This window comes from Antennarius striatus, chromosome 8 (genome assembly GCF_040054535.1).
Source record: "Antennarius striatus isolate MH-2024 chromosome 8, ASM4005453v1, whole genome shotgun sequence".
Lineage (NCBI taxonomy): Eukaryota > Metazoa > Chordata > Actinopteri > Lophiiformes > Antennariidae > Antennarius > Antennarius striatus.
This window is the reverse complement of record NC_090783.1, coordinates 9,016,014-9,032,788: the sequence shown is the minus strand read 5'-3', so window position 1 is coordinate 9,032,788 and position 16,775 is coordinate 9,016,014. Positions and strand designations below refer to the sequence as shown.

The window sequence follows — 16,775 nt, the reverse complement described above, 5'->3', positions numbered from 1 at the left end:
GGTTGAAATGTGAGATAATGGTAGAATGCATTTGTTATGCCTAGAGCATGTCAAACATTTTTCAACATTTTGAAGATATCTTATCCTTTAACCATCAAGGCACCAAAGCATTCCATGGAACTGTGACTGCTTTTTACGCAAGAAGGACTCTGTCGTCAGAAAGGTATTCATTATTTCAAACAGGCAGATAAAAAGAACAATTCAGAAAGTAGAAAAACAGACAGATGGAGTTCAATGCATTCCAATGCTGTCTGACAGGGGTTGCGAGGCATGGGGCCAGTTTTTACCAAAAAATGGAAAATAACCAAAAGCCACTATTTGATTTAACTACATGACAAATAAGGCCATCGGTCTCAAATTGTCTGTAGGTGTGAGTATGTGTCCATCTATATGTGGCTCTACGGTGCACAGGTGTTGTGCCCAGAGTGTACCCTACCTCACACCCCCAGTTGGCTAGGACAGGTTCCAGCCCTAAGAAGAGGGTATTGAAAATGAGGCCATTATGGATTTAGGTTATACACGTATGTACAAAAAGTCCCAAAGTCAGTCCAGACTTCCTGATCCAAAACCTTCATTTTTATCCTTGTTTAATCAAAGGAGATTAAAATTTGAAAAAGAACGCTTAGACTTTAGTGTTGTAAGGTGTTTGGGTCTTTGTAAAAAAACAACAACAACAACAACATACCAACTCTGCCTCTAAAGTGGCACTTGACAACCAGGTACTGCTATATGCAAGCCCTTCATTTAGACTAACGATATTCTCCTTTCCCCCAGGGTCCTCACAGCTTTTTTATATGGATATAAACCCGATAGATGCCTTCTCATTAAACAAGATGAGAGAAAATGTAGCTCTGCCCTGTAGCCATGACTAACTGATTGAGTTGAAGAAATGCAATTGTGTCTGTGAATACGTCAAAGGGGCTTTTCAGACAAGAAGAGGATGTCTGCTTACCCGTTTTCTTTGTGGTGATATCTCCAACCTCATTAGAGCACACTTGTTGAGGGTGTTCAGTCTCCTGCAAACACACATAGAGAACTGGTTACATTTAAAATGACTTTAAGATAATGTAGTCACCTGTCTTTCCCAAAAAGCATAAGCTTCTCATCTCCAAGATGCATGATGGAAAAAAGCATGGGCTGGGATGAAACAAAACATAGGGGATGAGAAAGACAGAGATGGGAGCCCGTGGCGTACTGAGGCTGGGTAATGAGCTGCTGAAGGCTAATCCCCACATGGGGGAGGGGGGTGGAGGGGCAGAAAGTTTATCCCTGCAGCCACCTGGAAAGGAGAGTGAGGTTGGTGGGGTCCGCCCTCTGGAGAGCTTTTAGAGTAGATCATATAACAATGGAGAGAGATGAGGGGATGGGAACTGAGGGATAGTGTGAGTTTGGGGAGGGGGGTGAAAGGCTGCCAAGACAGGAGACATTAAGATGATAGTTTCCAGATGTATGGAGAGACACCTGCTGTGGTTTATTAGTGGCATTCAGAATTTGATGAAAGAGGGAACTGCATTAATGCGACTGATGCCATTTACCTCCTTCCTCATTCGTATACTAATGTGGTAGCGGCATCACGTAGAAAGAAAGAAATCAACTTTATTATGGGGCATCAACTAGTTTATCATCATCATCTCTGTCTATTGAGCCTATTCTCCTGTAAAACTAATATCTCTTGAACTTTTTGAAGCCTTGAAATAATTTTTGTCTTGATTGTGATGGCTACTGAGGCAGATGCTTATTTTTAAGGCACAACTGTCGCGCCTTTGTTTCACCTCGCTCTTCTGTGTAATATGTCAAGTGGAATGGTGGGTGAGGTGGTGGTGGAGGTCATGGGATGTTGAAAGCAGTTGGTGACAGTGCAGATTGACAATAACAACAACAAAGATCAACAGAAATTATCTTCATAACATTACACAAAATCTATTAAGGTCTCGGCTGTAGTTCTATTGTGAACTTGTTCATTTTGAATGAGATACAAGTTCTGGTAACTTCTTTTTTAAATAAAATAAAGGTATCAATGTGCTGTTCTGCTTGGTAGCCATAAGCTAATTTGTAGCAATAAGCAAAAGTCAAACAAAGTCTCTTAAATTGTCTAATCCAACTCTATTCAGCAATGTTTAAGAAGTTGTATGAAGTTTCATGCATACAAGAAGTACTGCTTCAAACAATACACAACCTCCTTGGTGAAGATTATAATAATAATCTAACCGGTGACTCAATGACCCACAAGAGGTCATGGTCAGCTGGTTGGGAATAGCTGCCCCACCAACATGTCTTTGCATGGCAGAGCATTGCGTGACTGTTGCAATGATACTGTTAAAGGTAGAAGTGAGATATGTACTAGATAGGATGATAAAAACTCAAATGATGATGAACAGTACACAGGTATGAAGATAGAAAAAGATTAAATGTTAGAAAAAGAAGAGAACTAGATGTAAAGAGAGAAAAGTACAGTATTCATAACTCCTTGGCGCTTATCATGTCAATCTTTCATCTCAACGGAAGCTTTCCAGCATGCAACCTTTGAAGTCATACCCTCATGGCTTCATTTGGAAGGGGGAAAGAGACATTAATGAAAAGGAAAAAAGGAAAATAACAGGAATGGCAAATAACTTCAACAGAAAAGCAGTACAAACGTTTCAGTTTGAATTGTAATCTCACCTGCAGAGAGCCTCAATAGCATCACGATCAAGGAAGTCATGGTCCCTGGTGACTGACGAAATATCAATGGGAAACTGGGCATCTGAACAGAGAAAGTTAAATTAGTGTTCATGCTGTTGATTTAATTAATGTGTTCCAATTAAACTAATGAATTTGAATCAGAATCAGCATAACAGGATGAGTTTTAAGTTGCTCACAAGTACAAGGTTTGGGGAATTTAAAGGTACAACCTATAGTCTTAAAAAATGGCCACCCACTCAAACACCCACCAGGGTCTTCCGCCCTCCCCCGACTCCTTACATACAGGCTTGATGAAAACTAAAAGAGGAAGTAGCGTCTTAGCTGACCAAACAAACACAGCTGCAGCTTTCAGACCCGGTAGGCAGGGGGGATGTGGAACGCGGTGAGAGAAAACAGGGGATTGATTGAAGAATGACAATAGGTACTGCACTGCTGCTTAGAAGTTTGACTTCCTTTCCTCCTTCTTTCTCCCGTAGTCTACCTCATTAAAAGGATAACCAATTGACAAAGTCACAGCAATGGTGGAGGCAGAGATAAAGTATGTTGTGAATTAAAATATTTTTTGAGTCCAGTATAGAGATGTATAAGTGTATTTTGCAATTTGTCCAACCAATTTGTCTAACCAAAACTTGGAATCTTGCATCTAAATCCCTATGGGGGATGATGATGATAACAAAAAGCTATCCAAGGGAGGCAACTTTAGCATATTGAAATATGTCTATTAATCTGCTTCTCTTTAGTGAGGCAATTGCATTGTAAGCAGAGACAATAGGGATTGTCCTGTGGATATCAGAAGGAGAAAAACATGTCAAACATCTGTACAAAATCCTACTTGTGTGGCGATGGCTCTAAATGACAAATTAACATGAGTGTTAAATCTGCAAGTTGATTGACTGTGGATGTTACTTTTGCGTTGCGGTTCAATTACTGTGTGTAGAGAAACAGCATCATCTGCCTTGCAGAAACACAATAAGCCTTCCGCTCAAATAGGAAACCGTTTACAGTTAAGTGGCGACAAGCAATGACCTGTTGACATCATCCTGGCGTTACATAAGGGTTATTGGCACACCCATAATAACCAATAGCAGTATAGTTAAAGCTGCTACCTGGAGTCTACAGCTAGATTTATCCTTGCTGAAATGTCCCTGGAGAAACATGCCCAAAAATATAAATTTTCCATTTAGACTGGAAATAAAGCTGTAGTCAGCATTTTTAACACTTGGCAGCCATTGCATGCTTCATTTGAAAATGGCCCCACAGATTCTGGTGGTGCACAGATGGTTGTTCTGGTTCCTCAAACATCATAGACATGTGCAACTGACATTTACAGGTCAGCGGTAAATGTAATTATAGTATAAATGTGCAATATTTGGCTGTATTTCAGTTTTCATAACTGTTGTCAGACAGCCCACATTATTACCTCTGCTCGTTCTTTTGTATTTCCCTTTATGGGGTCTTTATAATGAATAAGTCCCTTAATACTTATTGTAAGAAACAAACCGCACAAGAAAACAGGAAAACAACTGTGTAATAATTTTTGCCATGTGTTGATGTTCAAAAGTAGAGAACAATGACTGGAACTGGAAACAAAGACGCTATGAGTGGAACTACATTAGTACATTCAGTGCTTCAAATTAGTTTAGTAAGTATGAACATGGACTGTTGTATATTCATTGTAATAATAGTAGAGTTTATTCACTAGGTTAAGGAACCTTACTTGGTCTTATCTTTTAATTTTTAGGGTTTTTTTGTGCAAACAATCCAGAGGAAAAGAGTAAATAAAAGATTAGCGGGCGCCAGCTTATCAATGCCATGTCTGTTTGCATGAATATGTATTTAGATTATTGTTTGTCTCTAGTCACTCTATGAGTAACTGTAGGTGTAGAAAATTTGTTTTGTGCTGATTTTAGCTAGGTAAGAATGACTTTTGGTCAACTTAGATCATTGCTAATGTTTAGAACATAGAAGCTAAGGTTTGCATGATTTGAACTACAAAAACATGCCCTTTCTTTCCTCACAAAAGTTGTTCTATTTGTGTTATCTATACATACAAAGCATGAATGCTGGTACTTGAACACAGTGCTCTTACATAAGATTTGTATCATCAGTAATTAAATGAGCAGGTTGTGTGCTCACATTTCAGTAGCATGGCTACTATTATCCTTTTCACATGATTGTCATCATCATCATCAACATCATAGTAGCTACCTAAATTAATTGGATTTCAGAATTAACATCTTGAAGATGTTGTAAAAAAAAAAAGAATTCTGCTTTAACTACAATTCCCAATAGACATTGTCTTTGTAATACTCACACCTAAGAGAATGTAGGCACTTCTGCCTTTTCTATAGTGATTATTGTATTAAAGGTGGGACCGTAGGTGGGGGTCGTTACCTTCATAAAGTTGGGCGTACTGTGGGAAACCTGCTGCTCGGAGCCAGGTACAGGCTTCTTTGGCTTCAATCTCTGCAGAAGAAAAACATTAAAGAATTCAAAGGTGTGTTGTAGGAAACATTTTATAAAGCCTCAAAAGAAATTATAATCAAAGTTTAGAATTCTTGATATCCCAAATAAGATGTCTGTGGGCATCCCAAATAACATCTCTGTGGGCAATTAAAATAATTATTCTTCTCAGCACAACACATTAAAAAAAAAACCCTATGTGAAAGAAATCTCTTCAGAAATTCGGTAAATGAGCAAACCAATAAACCAACATCCTTCAGAAAGTGAACTCCTTGACCTTTTTATCTGTCTCAAACTCAAATTTGTCACATGTTTCTAAAGCTTGATACATCAATCTTGCGAATTGTGTTCACCTTCTTCCCTCAACCAATTTCTGTGCATCTAGATGAGGCATTTTTTGTCTCTTCACACAGAAATTCCGTGGCAACAAGTATCTATCTATCTATCTATCTATCTATCTATCTATCTATCTATCTATCTATCTATCTATCTATCTATCTATCTATCTATCTATCTATCTATCTATCTATCTATCTATCTATCTATCTATCTATCTATCTTATGTATGGCAAATAAGAAAAATGCTGACATTCATAATGTTTCTAAATTACTTCTGTTTCTGTTTGAATTGCTTCCCTCCAGCTTTTGTCCCCAAATTATGGAAATTAATGAAATAAATATGGAAACTCTGTGGTTTCAGATAGCAGAAATATCTGAGAAAGGCATTTTACATACATCTCTGATGTTTGTTTGTCAAGTGTCCATCAATGCCATTGCTATAGTTGGACATAACCACTATTCCAGTGCTACCAGACAAACTCTTCAGTAGACCTCTTTAAGCACAAGGGTGTGACATTTGGACTTGTTATGCTAAGTAGTGACTGGATGCTGTTGCCCACTGTGTCAGAGGAGCCACAGAGATGTCTCTCAGTTATTTGCTAAAGTCCTTTAGTTGACATGTGCCAAATGGCTGCTAATGCCCACACCTTCTGAACTGCTCCATCGCCCTCACACCAAGTACTTTGGTTAAGACAGACAGAAAGACAGACAGAAACATGACTCCAGGCCCTAAGAAACTTTACAACGTCCTTTTTAGTAGAATGACAGCAAGTACAAACGTAGCACAAGAAAACCTTAAAAAAAAAAACAGTACCAGTGGAACAAAGCCAAGCAAGGACACTGGTAAGCAATGACTGAAAGCGACAACATATAGAATCACTGAAAAACACAAAAGCAAAGTGCTTGCTCATCTTGTTATCAATAAGATACCTGAATTCAGACACTAAACTAATTTCTTTTACAACATTAATACGATGATATGATTGGCTAAGTATGCATGAGCTAATACTTAACAATGGTAAAGAGGGACAGAGTATTTATGTTATATTTGACACACCAAGCTAGTAGTTTCACCTCATAAGAAGGATAAAATACTTAAACGAATGGCTCTTAAGCATGAACAAAAAGACCCAAGCACAAAATAAAAAGAGATTACTCTTCAAGGTTTTGGGAGAGAACTACAGTCCTGGGATAATAAATGCACTAAATGTGTAATAAATCATGTTGAACAAAGTAAGACACCAACAACTGGGAATTGCTTTGATATAGAGAAGTGAAAGGTAACCAAAAAAGTACTGTCAAAGAGATAAGAGGAAGAGATCTGCTTCGTGGAGCCAGTTCGCATCTATGAATAACACTTACATACCAACAACAAGCCTAGACGGCAGACACACCTATCAACAAGGTGCCACAACACCAAGATAAGGTCTCTCTCCATCACTGCAAGCACCAAACACATTAGCAATCATTCAGATTAGCTCTATATTTTCTTGCAGATGTGGAAAGGGGCCGTGTGTTTGGTGGGTATGCTGAGAGCAGTATTTTTGGCAAATGGTAAAACCAGAAGAACATAGAAACCAAAGTGTAATTACACCAATATTCCTGAAAGAAACACTGTAAAGCTAGAGTTTCTTGTGATTACTTGTATATCTATGTGTTCACATGCAAGCCTGTGTGTGTTTGCAAAAACAAACCTCGTGCTTAAAAGCAAACCACTTACAAGTCAGTGAAGCTATTAACATTTAAATCAGAGATGGTTAGCTTTCCACCCCCAAACCTAAAAAGAAACCTGCGGGACGCATGAAGCACCTTTGGAGTAAAGCTATCCAGGGACACACCCCAGTGGACTAGAAAATGTTTCAAACCAACTTTACAGTGACGTAACGTCCAGTGACGCCTTGGTATTTTTGAGTAACAAAAATTGTGATATTATTCACCACACAAATAATAAAACTGAATAATATTTGGACCATACTTTTTTCAGGTTCAAGCAAGGATATAATTTAATTTTGCGTGGCTTGGGAAATGCTCCATTTTGCGTTAAAAAAAATCTGCTACATGAACATATTTTCTGTATGTGGAATTACAAAAAGCAATTAAAGAGGGTTTCTCAGGCAGTCTGAATGCAAAAATGTAATCAATAAACACGTAAACCACCCATTTATATTTCTACTTGCTGTGATAAATTGGTGGATTTTATTCTATGTATTCACTGACTTGTCTACCCTAATTCCTCAGCTCTCGCTAAGGAACTTACTCACTTCCTCTTCCTGCTTCCCTTGCAGGAAGAGAGCTGAGTGGCGCTGCAGTGGCTACGGGCCACCCGGCTGTAAGCCCCAGCCTTCGTTTATTCCTGGTCAGATAATAGGTGAAAAGACAGCCAAGACAAACACTGTCTCCGGTAATTATGTGTACAGCAACAGCAAGCAATTAGCACTTCAATACGTTGGATCGATGAGTAAAGTGAGGATAAAAATCTATTGATGGGGAAATTTAGTCAATGTGTGTGAAGTTGGTTGAAATACAAAAGACTAATTTTGAAAGAAGTGAGGCCAGTGCCAAAGATTTAAAGTCATCGACACTTACAATACTATATTACTATAGTAACCAACCCCTTTGTGTGGTTATATTCAGTTCTTTCATGTAATAAAATCAGAGGAAGGAAAGCCAGTGCAGATAAATGTAATTATTCTAGCACACACCAGTCAGGAACTAGTGTTAGTGTAGTCCTTTGTTCTTTTTGACCCAATTTATCAAAGACTACGTATTGCAGGCACAAAATTACCTATCTACATAAATGTAATCTCATGTTAACTGTTTGGTAATCTATCACACTCACTGGTGCCACCTGGTTATCTTGGATACAAACAGACAAATAAACGACTGAACAGGAAGATATGTGAATCTGGAGAAAGATCAGACCAGAACACGCTGTCCAGCTGAGGGGGGCACACAGGATTCCTGAACCATGGGATTTAGGACACAGAGATAGATGGATCTGTGGCCTGACCATGAAATAAATGTTACTTACTTTAAACATTACTTCACATGTAGTAACTGAGAGAAATATTCCCCTCCTCTATGAAAATTAGTCTCCCTCATTTAGTTCTAGCTGGGTTGAATGAATGAAAACACAGTGATTAGATAGGTAGATATATACTTTAATGATCCCAAGGGAAATTCAGGATTATCCCTAGATATTATTTCTAAGGAGCACAGACATTTCTAACAGAAATTTATTATGGATCACAAGGAGCTTTTCCCCTTGGAAAATATTGGCTTTACCAAAAACGAAGTGCACTAACTTCTTAAAATACCCATAACTTGTACTGTGCCTTAGATTTCTTTGCTCTAACCCTCGATGCTCTGCTCTTCTTGCTTGCTCAAACTTTACACAGCCCTTCACCCCTCTCCTTTCCTGTGGCAGGAAATTCTCACAATTGGCGACCAAAGTTGCTCTCCATCATGGGAGGTAGCAGAGTCTGGCTTGGCCGAGTCTGAATGCTCAGCTCCGGTGGGAGTTTGTCAGCGGCTTGCAAACAAAGGATGCTGCTCCCCACCTCAAAAGGCCCTGCCACGTACGTGGCAGACTGGAGGTCAAGAGTCTGAATTCAGTTATCACTAGACCTGTCTCTTTGAAGTTGGCAGATAGAGAAGAATGCTTCACGAACAGTGGTTGTGAATTGAGGTGGCTTATCTACCATATACCCAATCATCGGCAGGTCTCAAAGTGCCGCCTGTAAAACAACTGAAGAGGCAGGCAAAGGGTCTTTTATCGACTCCAGGTCTTTGTGGGTCATTCTGAAAGAGCTGCAAAGTGGGTCTAGACAGGTGATGTGATAAACCTGGCCAAACTCTGCGGCTCAGCCGTAATCTAGAGCAAGCAAAGTCGGGAGCTTGGATGCTGTCAGTGTTTATCCTTCACTTCTGTGTTGACAAGGTCAAACCCTTGATGTGTTCATGAAAGAACATGCTTATAATTGATATATAATTGATTAAGCTATTTCATAATCCCAAATGATATTAAAACCAATTAAACCTGTATGCCAGCATGACAATAGCATTCTTGTCATGTGTGTAAAGTCCCTCCAGTACTCTATGGGAATGCAGAGAACGCCAACAGATTTTGTTGAAGAATGGTATTAAGTATTGTGTTTCTATGACTGAAACAGCTGGTCTCCCTTAGGAGGGTTGGGCATTAGCTAAACCAGATGATGCCAAGAATATCGCAATTTGTTTGGTCTCAAGCTATGCCCTGTTGACACACTCACCCATGGAGAGTAATAAGGTTACTGCATGATCTATTCCAACTACCTACCACCAGCTGGGACAAGCATGAATACATGGATATAAATGCATGGAAAAATGCAGTTGGCTCAGATGGATCCTCACAGACCTAACCCCAAAGGCCCCCATGCTCCCTGGTGAAAGATTTATGTTCACAAGGAGGGCTCTTGCCATGGATCAGGTGACCATGGTGTGTTCAAAGCCAGTGATAAGATTTCCACAACCAGATGACAGCTTTTTACAATCCCCATTCAAAAGCAGATCCCAGAACAGCAAGAAAGCTTTTGGCTGGGGGAAGGTAGTCAGAAAAATGCCTTCTCACTGGACATGGAGATAGAGCGAAAAATGGGCATAACTCATTCAGATGAGGCCTTACATTACTGGGTAGAGATTGAAAATGGAGCTGGTCACTTGAGGTCAAAGCAGCAACCACTAAATTGTTCAGTGCCAACAGCGACATGACAAACACTAGAACAAATACTTGATTTTTTCCAGAAACATAACTTCCACATTTCTGTAAATTGCCTTTAGGTGTGTGTACTCTGTCAAAATCTCCACATTTGAACTTACTTCATTTAATGTTCCCCCAGGTCTACAATGTTTTTAATCTCATCCTTAATGATTATATGGCCAAACTCAACATCTCTGTATTCATATCTATTCAAGGCCTGGGGTATAGTTGATAAGGAGACATGTGTTGGAACAAACTGTTAGAACAGTCGAGAAAGAGCCAAAGCCCACAAATCAAGCTGAGCCAGCCAGCTCAGGTCTGAACATTTGATTCATACAGACAGAACACATCCCATCACATTCATCCAATTAGACCAGTAATTAGGTAGAATGACTTTACATTTAAATAAAACTAAAAAATATGGCACAGAAATTTCTAGAATATTACAACTTCAGATATGAAAAAGTCCCGACTCCGGCTCAAGACCTGGTCTCCACGACACCGATCAGGCTGTCAGCTACTTTAACCCAATCCTAGTAATCAGTTCAACACAGTTGATATTTACAACTAAAATTTACAGCAAAGCCGCAGCTGACTGGACATGGTGGTGCTTAAAAGGTGAAAACTTTACAAACGAAGGTGAGTTATGAACCGGGAGCGGGGACATCGGAGACGTGCAATTACGCACAAAGCAAGGAGATTTGTTATCTGACAGCCCGCAGCGTTGCGCTCTTTTGACGAACCGAAGTGTTGAAGTTTCAGGCAAATTAATTCGGGATATATGACTTTAAATAGAAAACTATAAAAACTGCTTACTTTAAATTATGTTTACAGCCTTTACTTACGTGTTAATATCATTTTTTAACTCTCTGACGCGACCAGCCTCAGCATGAAACCAGACTCACGTCTGCTCCTCGGCAGGTTACCGTTCAGTCAGGTCTACTCCAATGTTAAGGCGAAGCCAAGCATGTTAAATCCAGAAGAAAGAAAACTAAAATGACAAAGTCGTCTGCAAAGATCCTCTGAACGTTACGCAGGGCAGTACATCCATGGTTATAATGTAATACGGCTGCGATTAACGGAATCCCTTTATCTTCTGAGCTCGCAGCGTTTACGAGCGCCTGAATGGAGCGCTCCCCGGCAGGAATGTGGATGTAGACTGGAGTGATTCAAACTTTAGGAATGGGGAACTCTACTGCGGCTCCTCCTCCGTTCCGTTGCTCCCACCTGATAAAAAACGGAGCAGGGGCTGAGAAAAAGGACAAACGACTCAGGCCAATGAAATCAGATCGCCATGTAAATATCCATAGGTCAATATGTCATAATGACACTCGCCATGACATCAAAATTGATGTCAAAGTCTGCACTTCGTTGATTTGTGCTGATCAACACGTATTTTATTATCCAGTAGGTTAATTAGATTTTTTTTCTTCTGAGAAATTAATACGCAAATGCTCAACGATTCTCCTCAACGTTATTAGTGACATTTAGGGGATTTTTGTCTGAAATGAAGCTCCTGAACCTGAACTATCTTCCATGACAGGCAGCAAGTATCTCCTGAGTTTAGTACTCACTTTGCATATCACTAGAAAATTGTGACGACGCCACAAAGACGCTCCTTTGTAACGCTGGAAAGCGCAAGTGGCGCAATGAAAAGACGACTGTTCCAGGTACGGCAATAGGCTCCTGTTCTGCCCTGGACGCACCGAAAACACCGCTGACTGCAATCTGAACACATCTAGCGAGAATACAAGGCAGCTCTTACTAGGTTGCATTGACACATTGATAGCTCTAGATTACAATTATCTGTTTATCTAAGCTTAAGTTTGTTTAACAATTGATAGAGGGACTGGGTATTTAGCAAGAAATAACTAATTCTCTTTTGGAGAGGATGCGGACAATGCGGACCTTTTTATACTAAATAATGAATAAATTACTTGACAGATATTTGATGGAAGTTGTATAAAGTTTGGACAAGCAGGGAGGGAACCACACCACCATTAAATCATTTTAACTGCCATCAACACTTCAAGAATCACAGGAGCTGTCATTATGATGACTAACACGACTTGTTAGAATTTGAATCAAGACTTAGTGTAATCAAAAGGAACTGTTAGGAGAGAGAAGTATGCTCTAGAGCTGTTCCTCCTAGATATAGAAAATTAGGGTTTCTAGTTATAAGCATAATGGATGAGTTAAATGTTGACATATTTGTATTAATTTATATTCTTACTCTGTCAAAATAAAAGCAGTGTTAACAACTTGCTTTTATTTGTGTCTTTCAGACACACAACTCAATGTGTTTGCATTTATTGTTACAAGTTGCTCGATTAAAATGTGCCTATGACAAAAGACCTTGTTCAGTTTTCCAGTTTAAGAGGACTTTTCATCGAGAGTTTTACAAGAACTCCACGTCAGCATTTGGAACCTGCCAACGCTGTGTTATTGCCATGGTTACTTACAGGCACTGAGATGATGCAAAAAGGAAAGCCTGACAGGTCACCATGTGGCAGGCAAAGACATATAATCCAAAGTTTTGACTGTGAGGGGGGAAAGGATGATGCAGAAAATCCTGGCTAAGTGAACAGTCTGTTTTTGGCTGCTTTGTGGTCCCAGCTGACTCTAGAGTCACAAGTGATTCATACCAAGTTTGAAGTAAACTAAAATAGTACTTAAAGAAACAGCTCAGCCTCAGAAATTTAAATCTGCAATTTCAAAAAACAAAACAAAGAAAGATCATTTTTGGCTCTTTTGTTTCAGGGTCCAAGTCCACGTCTTTTTCAAAAGTATAAAAAAGATTGACATTTTTCTATAATCTTGGTGATTAATGAGTTTCACATGTATTGACAGAATGTTTTTTAAACATGCTTTTGAACTGGTGATTATTTGTTAAAATTTAGTACACATAATATATCACTACTCCAGTTTGAGCTTATCTCCCGTTTAACTATAATTATTGAGATAACCTGTGTTGACTTGAATAACACCAGGATCAGGATGACATGCATTTCTGTGGATGACTTGTCTATGCATATTCGTGTATAGCTTTACAGAAGTAATACACTTTAAACAAGAAATATTGCATTTTTTTTTGTTTCAATAACTCTCTTTCCTTTAGGCTTTTACCTTCAGGGGTCGCCACAACGAATCAGTTGCCTCCATCTAACCCTGTCTTCTGCATTCTCTTCTCTCACAACGATATCTAGATTTCTGTATATTGTACATGAATTATAATTAGGGAAAAACTGATTTTGCAGTTGTCATTACGTCAGTAGGATATTTGGTTGGCGTTTGCAACATCTGAACATATCCAGCTTGAAACATAAACATATGTAAATTGATCAGCACTGATATCAGTGCATATCAAAATACAATTATACCTAAATATGATAAAATGAGGGAAAGCCCATAAAAGTCAATCAGAAAAAACAGTTGTGTTATGCCAGTCTGTGTATGTGAGAAAAAAAAAAGGGAGAGGATGAAAAGAGGAGGGAGGGATGAAGAGAGATTACCAAACAAGGCCAAAACCCTAAGCCACACCTCCCGACCACCCAGAGGCTGCACCCAAAACCCCAACCCAAAGATACTCTCGGGTGGGATGTTTCAAAACCCCGCCGCAGAATTGAGTAGGTACAAGTTCTCAAGATCTTTTGAGGTGACAAAATACACAACAATGCCAGTGATTGTTGATGTATGTGTGTGGTAGAATGTGAGAGATCTGACAAGCAGACGGCTTCTGTTGCCAGTTAATCAATGGCAAATGAGTGTGTCTCCTTAGAACGTCTACAGTTTTCTCTTGTTTGACTTATGATTCAGATACAGATCAAATGCTCACTGATATAACGAGGGCTTCGGACAACAGAGAGGAAGCAAGGAGATGCATCAGTATTGTAGAAGGCAGAAAGATGGAACTAAGACGGGATTAAGTATGACTGCTGAAAAACGTTATTGAACTAAACCTTTGGAAATTTCAGTGAATTATTTAGTGAGTTTTTGTGAATCGTACTCATGTTTCTGCTCAAGTTGCTTTAAGGCCCCGTCCACACGATGATGGATTTTTTTTAAAACACAACTTTTTAAAAACGCATCGAAAACGATTCGCGTCCACACGACAGCGTTTTTAAAAAATCTCCGTCCACACGTAAACGCACCAGTGCATTTTCGAAGACGGCTATAAGTATGTCAAACCATGTGGTGGCAGTATTGAGTCAAATTTTATCCAATAGGAATCCTCCGTGTTTTGTTGTCACAACACACGGGCCCATAAATATGACGTCACAGCGGTTTTCGTCGCAGGCAAGACGTCAGCGTTTTTAAAAAGTCCCGGGGAAACGCCGTCCACACGACAACGCAGGCCCAGTGTTTTTAAAGAAATCCACCTCGGCCAGCATTTTTAAAAAGTTGCGTTTTTGTTCCGGATATCTGCGTTGTCGTGTGGACGGAAGGCATAAACGCAACAGAAAAGTTGCATTTTTAAAAAAATCTGTTATTGTGTGGACGGGGCCTGAGTTACCACTCTTGTGAAAGAAAAACGGTTAAAATTAACAATAGCAATTGACTGGTTTATATAAAATTAATCCAGTTGTTTCCAAGTTGTTTTTGAAGCTACTGGTCTAGGCTGTAAAATGTTATTGTTTTATCTCTGACCATAAGCCACAGAGAAAGGAGCTGGAAAAGGAACACAACAGTGAGTTTGTGAGTGTGAAAAACAGCACATTAAAGGTTTTGAAAAATAATTCATTGACAATAAAGCGGACAGAAAAATAAAAGAAGTAGTAAGGCTGAAAAACAAATACCGTACTGTACAGTGAGGGAAAAGATAAAAGATTGTCCCTTCACCAGGAACAGTTGTCCTCTGGGCTTGCCTTGGGGTTCACACTACCTTCTTCTATTTCTAATCCCAAACACTGAGGCCAGGTGAGGGTCAGCGGACGGATATGTCAGTCCAACACACACTCAAGCACCCAAGGCCATGTCAACAAGAATTCACAAGAGATAACCAAAGTATAGGTCAGCAAAGGTCATGATGATAAAATGCAAATTAACATGTTGATGTGTGTGACTGAACTTTTTTTTTATGGACAAGAATGTCAGTTAGAAGATGATTGTCACCTGCAGCCGACGGATACATCATAAAGTAATGACAGGAGAGAAGAAAGAGTATTTTGTACATTTATTACTATAATAGTGTGTGTGTGTGTGTGTGTGTGTGTGTGTGTGTGTGTGTGTGTATGTGTGCCTGCGTGCACGCACATGCACAAAAGAGGGAGGGTGCGTGAGATGGAAGAGCGAGGAGAATAATCTTTTCATAACAGGAATCTCCAAAAATAACTCATCTATGGTCGAGGGGATCGGCCCAATTAGAGAGAGAGACACAGATAGGGAAAGAGAGAAAGAGAGAGGAAAAAAACACACAATGGTAAAGAGGAAGTGTGGTGAGACAGAGGCTTGGACCAGCAGACATACAACACGCACACAAACAAAGGATGTGTGAAGACAAGCAGACCAAATGCCTCGCCGACACCCTCTCCGGGCTTTAATGGACTGACCGTCATCACAATAGAGGCAGGAGGCTGACACACACTGAAACAATGGGTCGGTGTATTTTTCAAACAGTTGATGGGGTTTAAAAAAAAAAAAAAAAAGAAGCTTACGGTTGGATTGTAGTGTAGTTTAATTTTACTCATAGAGTCCATCGGTTAAGATTTCAGATTGTGGTTGAAGTACAAAATAACTAAGAGGGAAAGTATCCTGTTGCCAGGGAATGACAAACTTTCAGGTCCTATGCAGAGTTCAAATCTTCAAATTAATGTTTTTCTCGATTGCCTTGTCAAGCGTACTGCGAAATCTACCCACACTAAACCTACTTTTGTCTTTTTTATGATGAAACAACGAAGACCTGTTCTCACACGTGGAGCAAACTTTTCAATGCAGACCTGAAGTCTGCCAACAATCTCTGACCCTACGTAATGAAATTCCTGTTTGTAGGATAACTGAAACCTTGGCTTACGCTTCACCTCATAAATAACTTTATCCACCACCATATTCCTTTGAGTGCCTGGGAGTTCTGAAGGAACTCCCATTATTTACTCCAGAAAAACAATGTTTAATTAATCTTTACCACTTTCCCAGTTGGGCAAATGAGTTGTTTTACTATTCTAATGTGGAATTTTAATTGTTTACCTTTGTAGTAATGACAAAAAAATTATAAATAACTACTGTACACTTTCTTTTTGGCTGCTTATTATTTGGGACATGTTGCTGCTGCCCATGTGGGGTGTGATTGGGTTGAGTATATTTTGGATTGTGGGTAGTTATCGTGATTGGGTTGAGTATATTTTGGATTGTGGGTAGTTATCTGGGGGTCTACAAGTGTTCAGTCCCACTAGTTGTTGATGTCTGTGAAGACATGACTTTGAGTGTGCTGAAGCTTGGAGAGTGATCTCTGATCAGGTGTGACTGTCATCAGGTCTCTTTTCAGATCAAATTTAGTGAAAGTTTTTACTTGGACGCCTTTATCCACATGCAACTCTGCAATTGTATAAACTGAGTG

At 39.4% G+C, this 16,775-nt stretch overlaps 1 protein-coding gene and 1 long non-coding RNA gene across 3 annotated transcripts in view; one reads left to right on the top strand and one right to left on the bottom strand.

Moving 5' to 3' along the window:
* dlc1 (DLC1 Rho GTPase activating protein) overlaps window positions 1-16,775 on the bottom strand; it is an 81,127-nt gene that overhangs the window by 12,020 nt on the left and 52,332 nt on the right. For both annotated transcript variants that reach the window (XM_068320552.1, XM_068320553.1), the window contains exons 6-8: window positions 5,077-5,148; window positions 2,662-2,743; window positions 953-1,016 (exon numbers count right to left, since the gene is read on the bottom strand). In XM_068320552.1, the coding sequence (XP_068176653.1) occupies window positions 953-1,016; window positions 2,662-2,743; window positions 5,077-5,148 (218 nt within the window). The remainder of the gene's footprint in view (window positions 1-952; window positions 1,017-2,661; window positions 2,744-5,076; window positions 5,149-16,775) is intronic.
* LOC137599627 (uncharacterized) overlaps window positions 15,532-16,775 on the top strand; it is a 32,452-nt gene continuing 31,208 nt past the window's right edge. Inside the window, exon 1 of the long non-coding RNA XR_011036836.1 lies at window positions 15,532-15,817. This is a non-coding gene — a long non-coding RNA (uncharacterized lncRNA). The remainder of the gene's footprint in view (window positions 15,818-16,775) is intronic.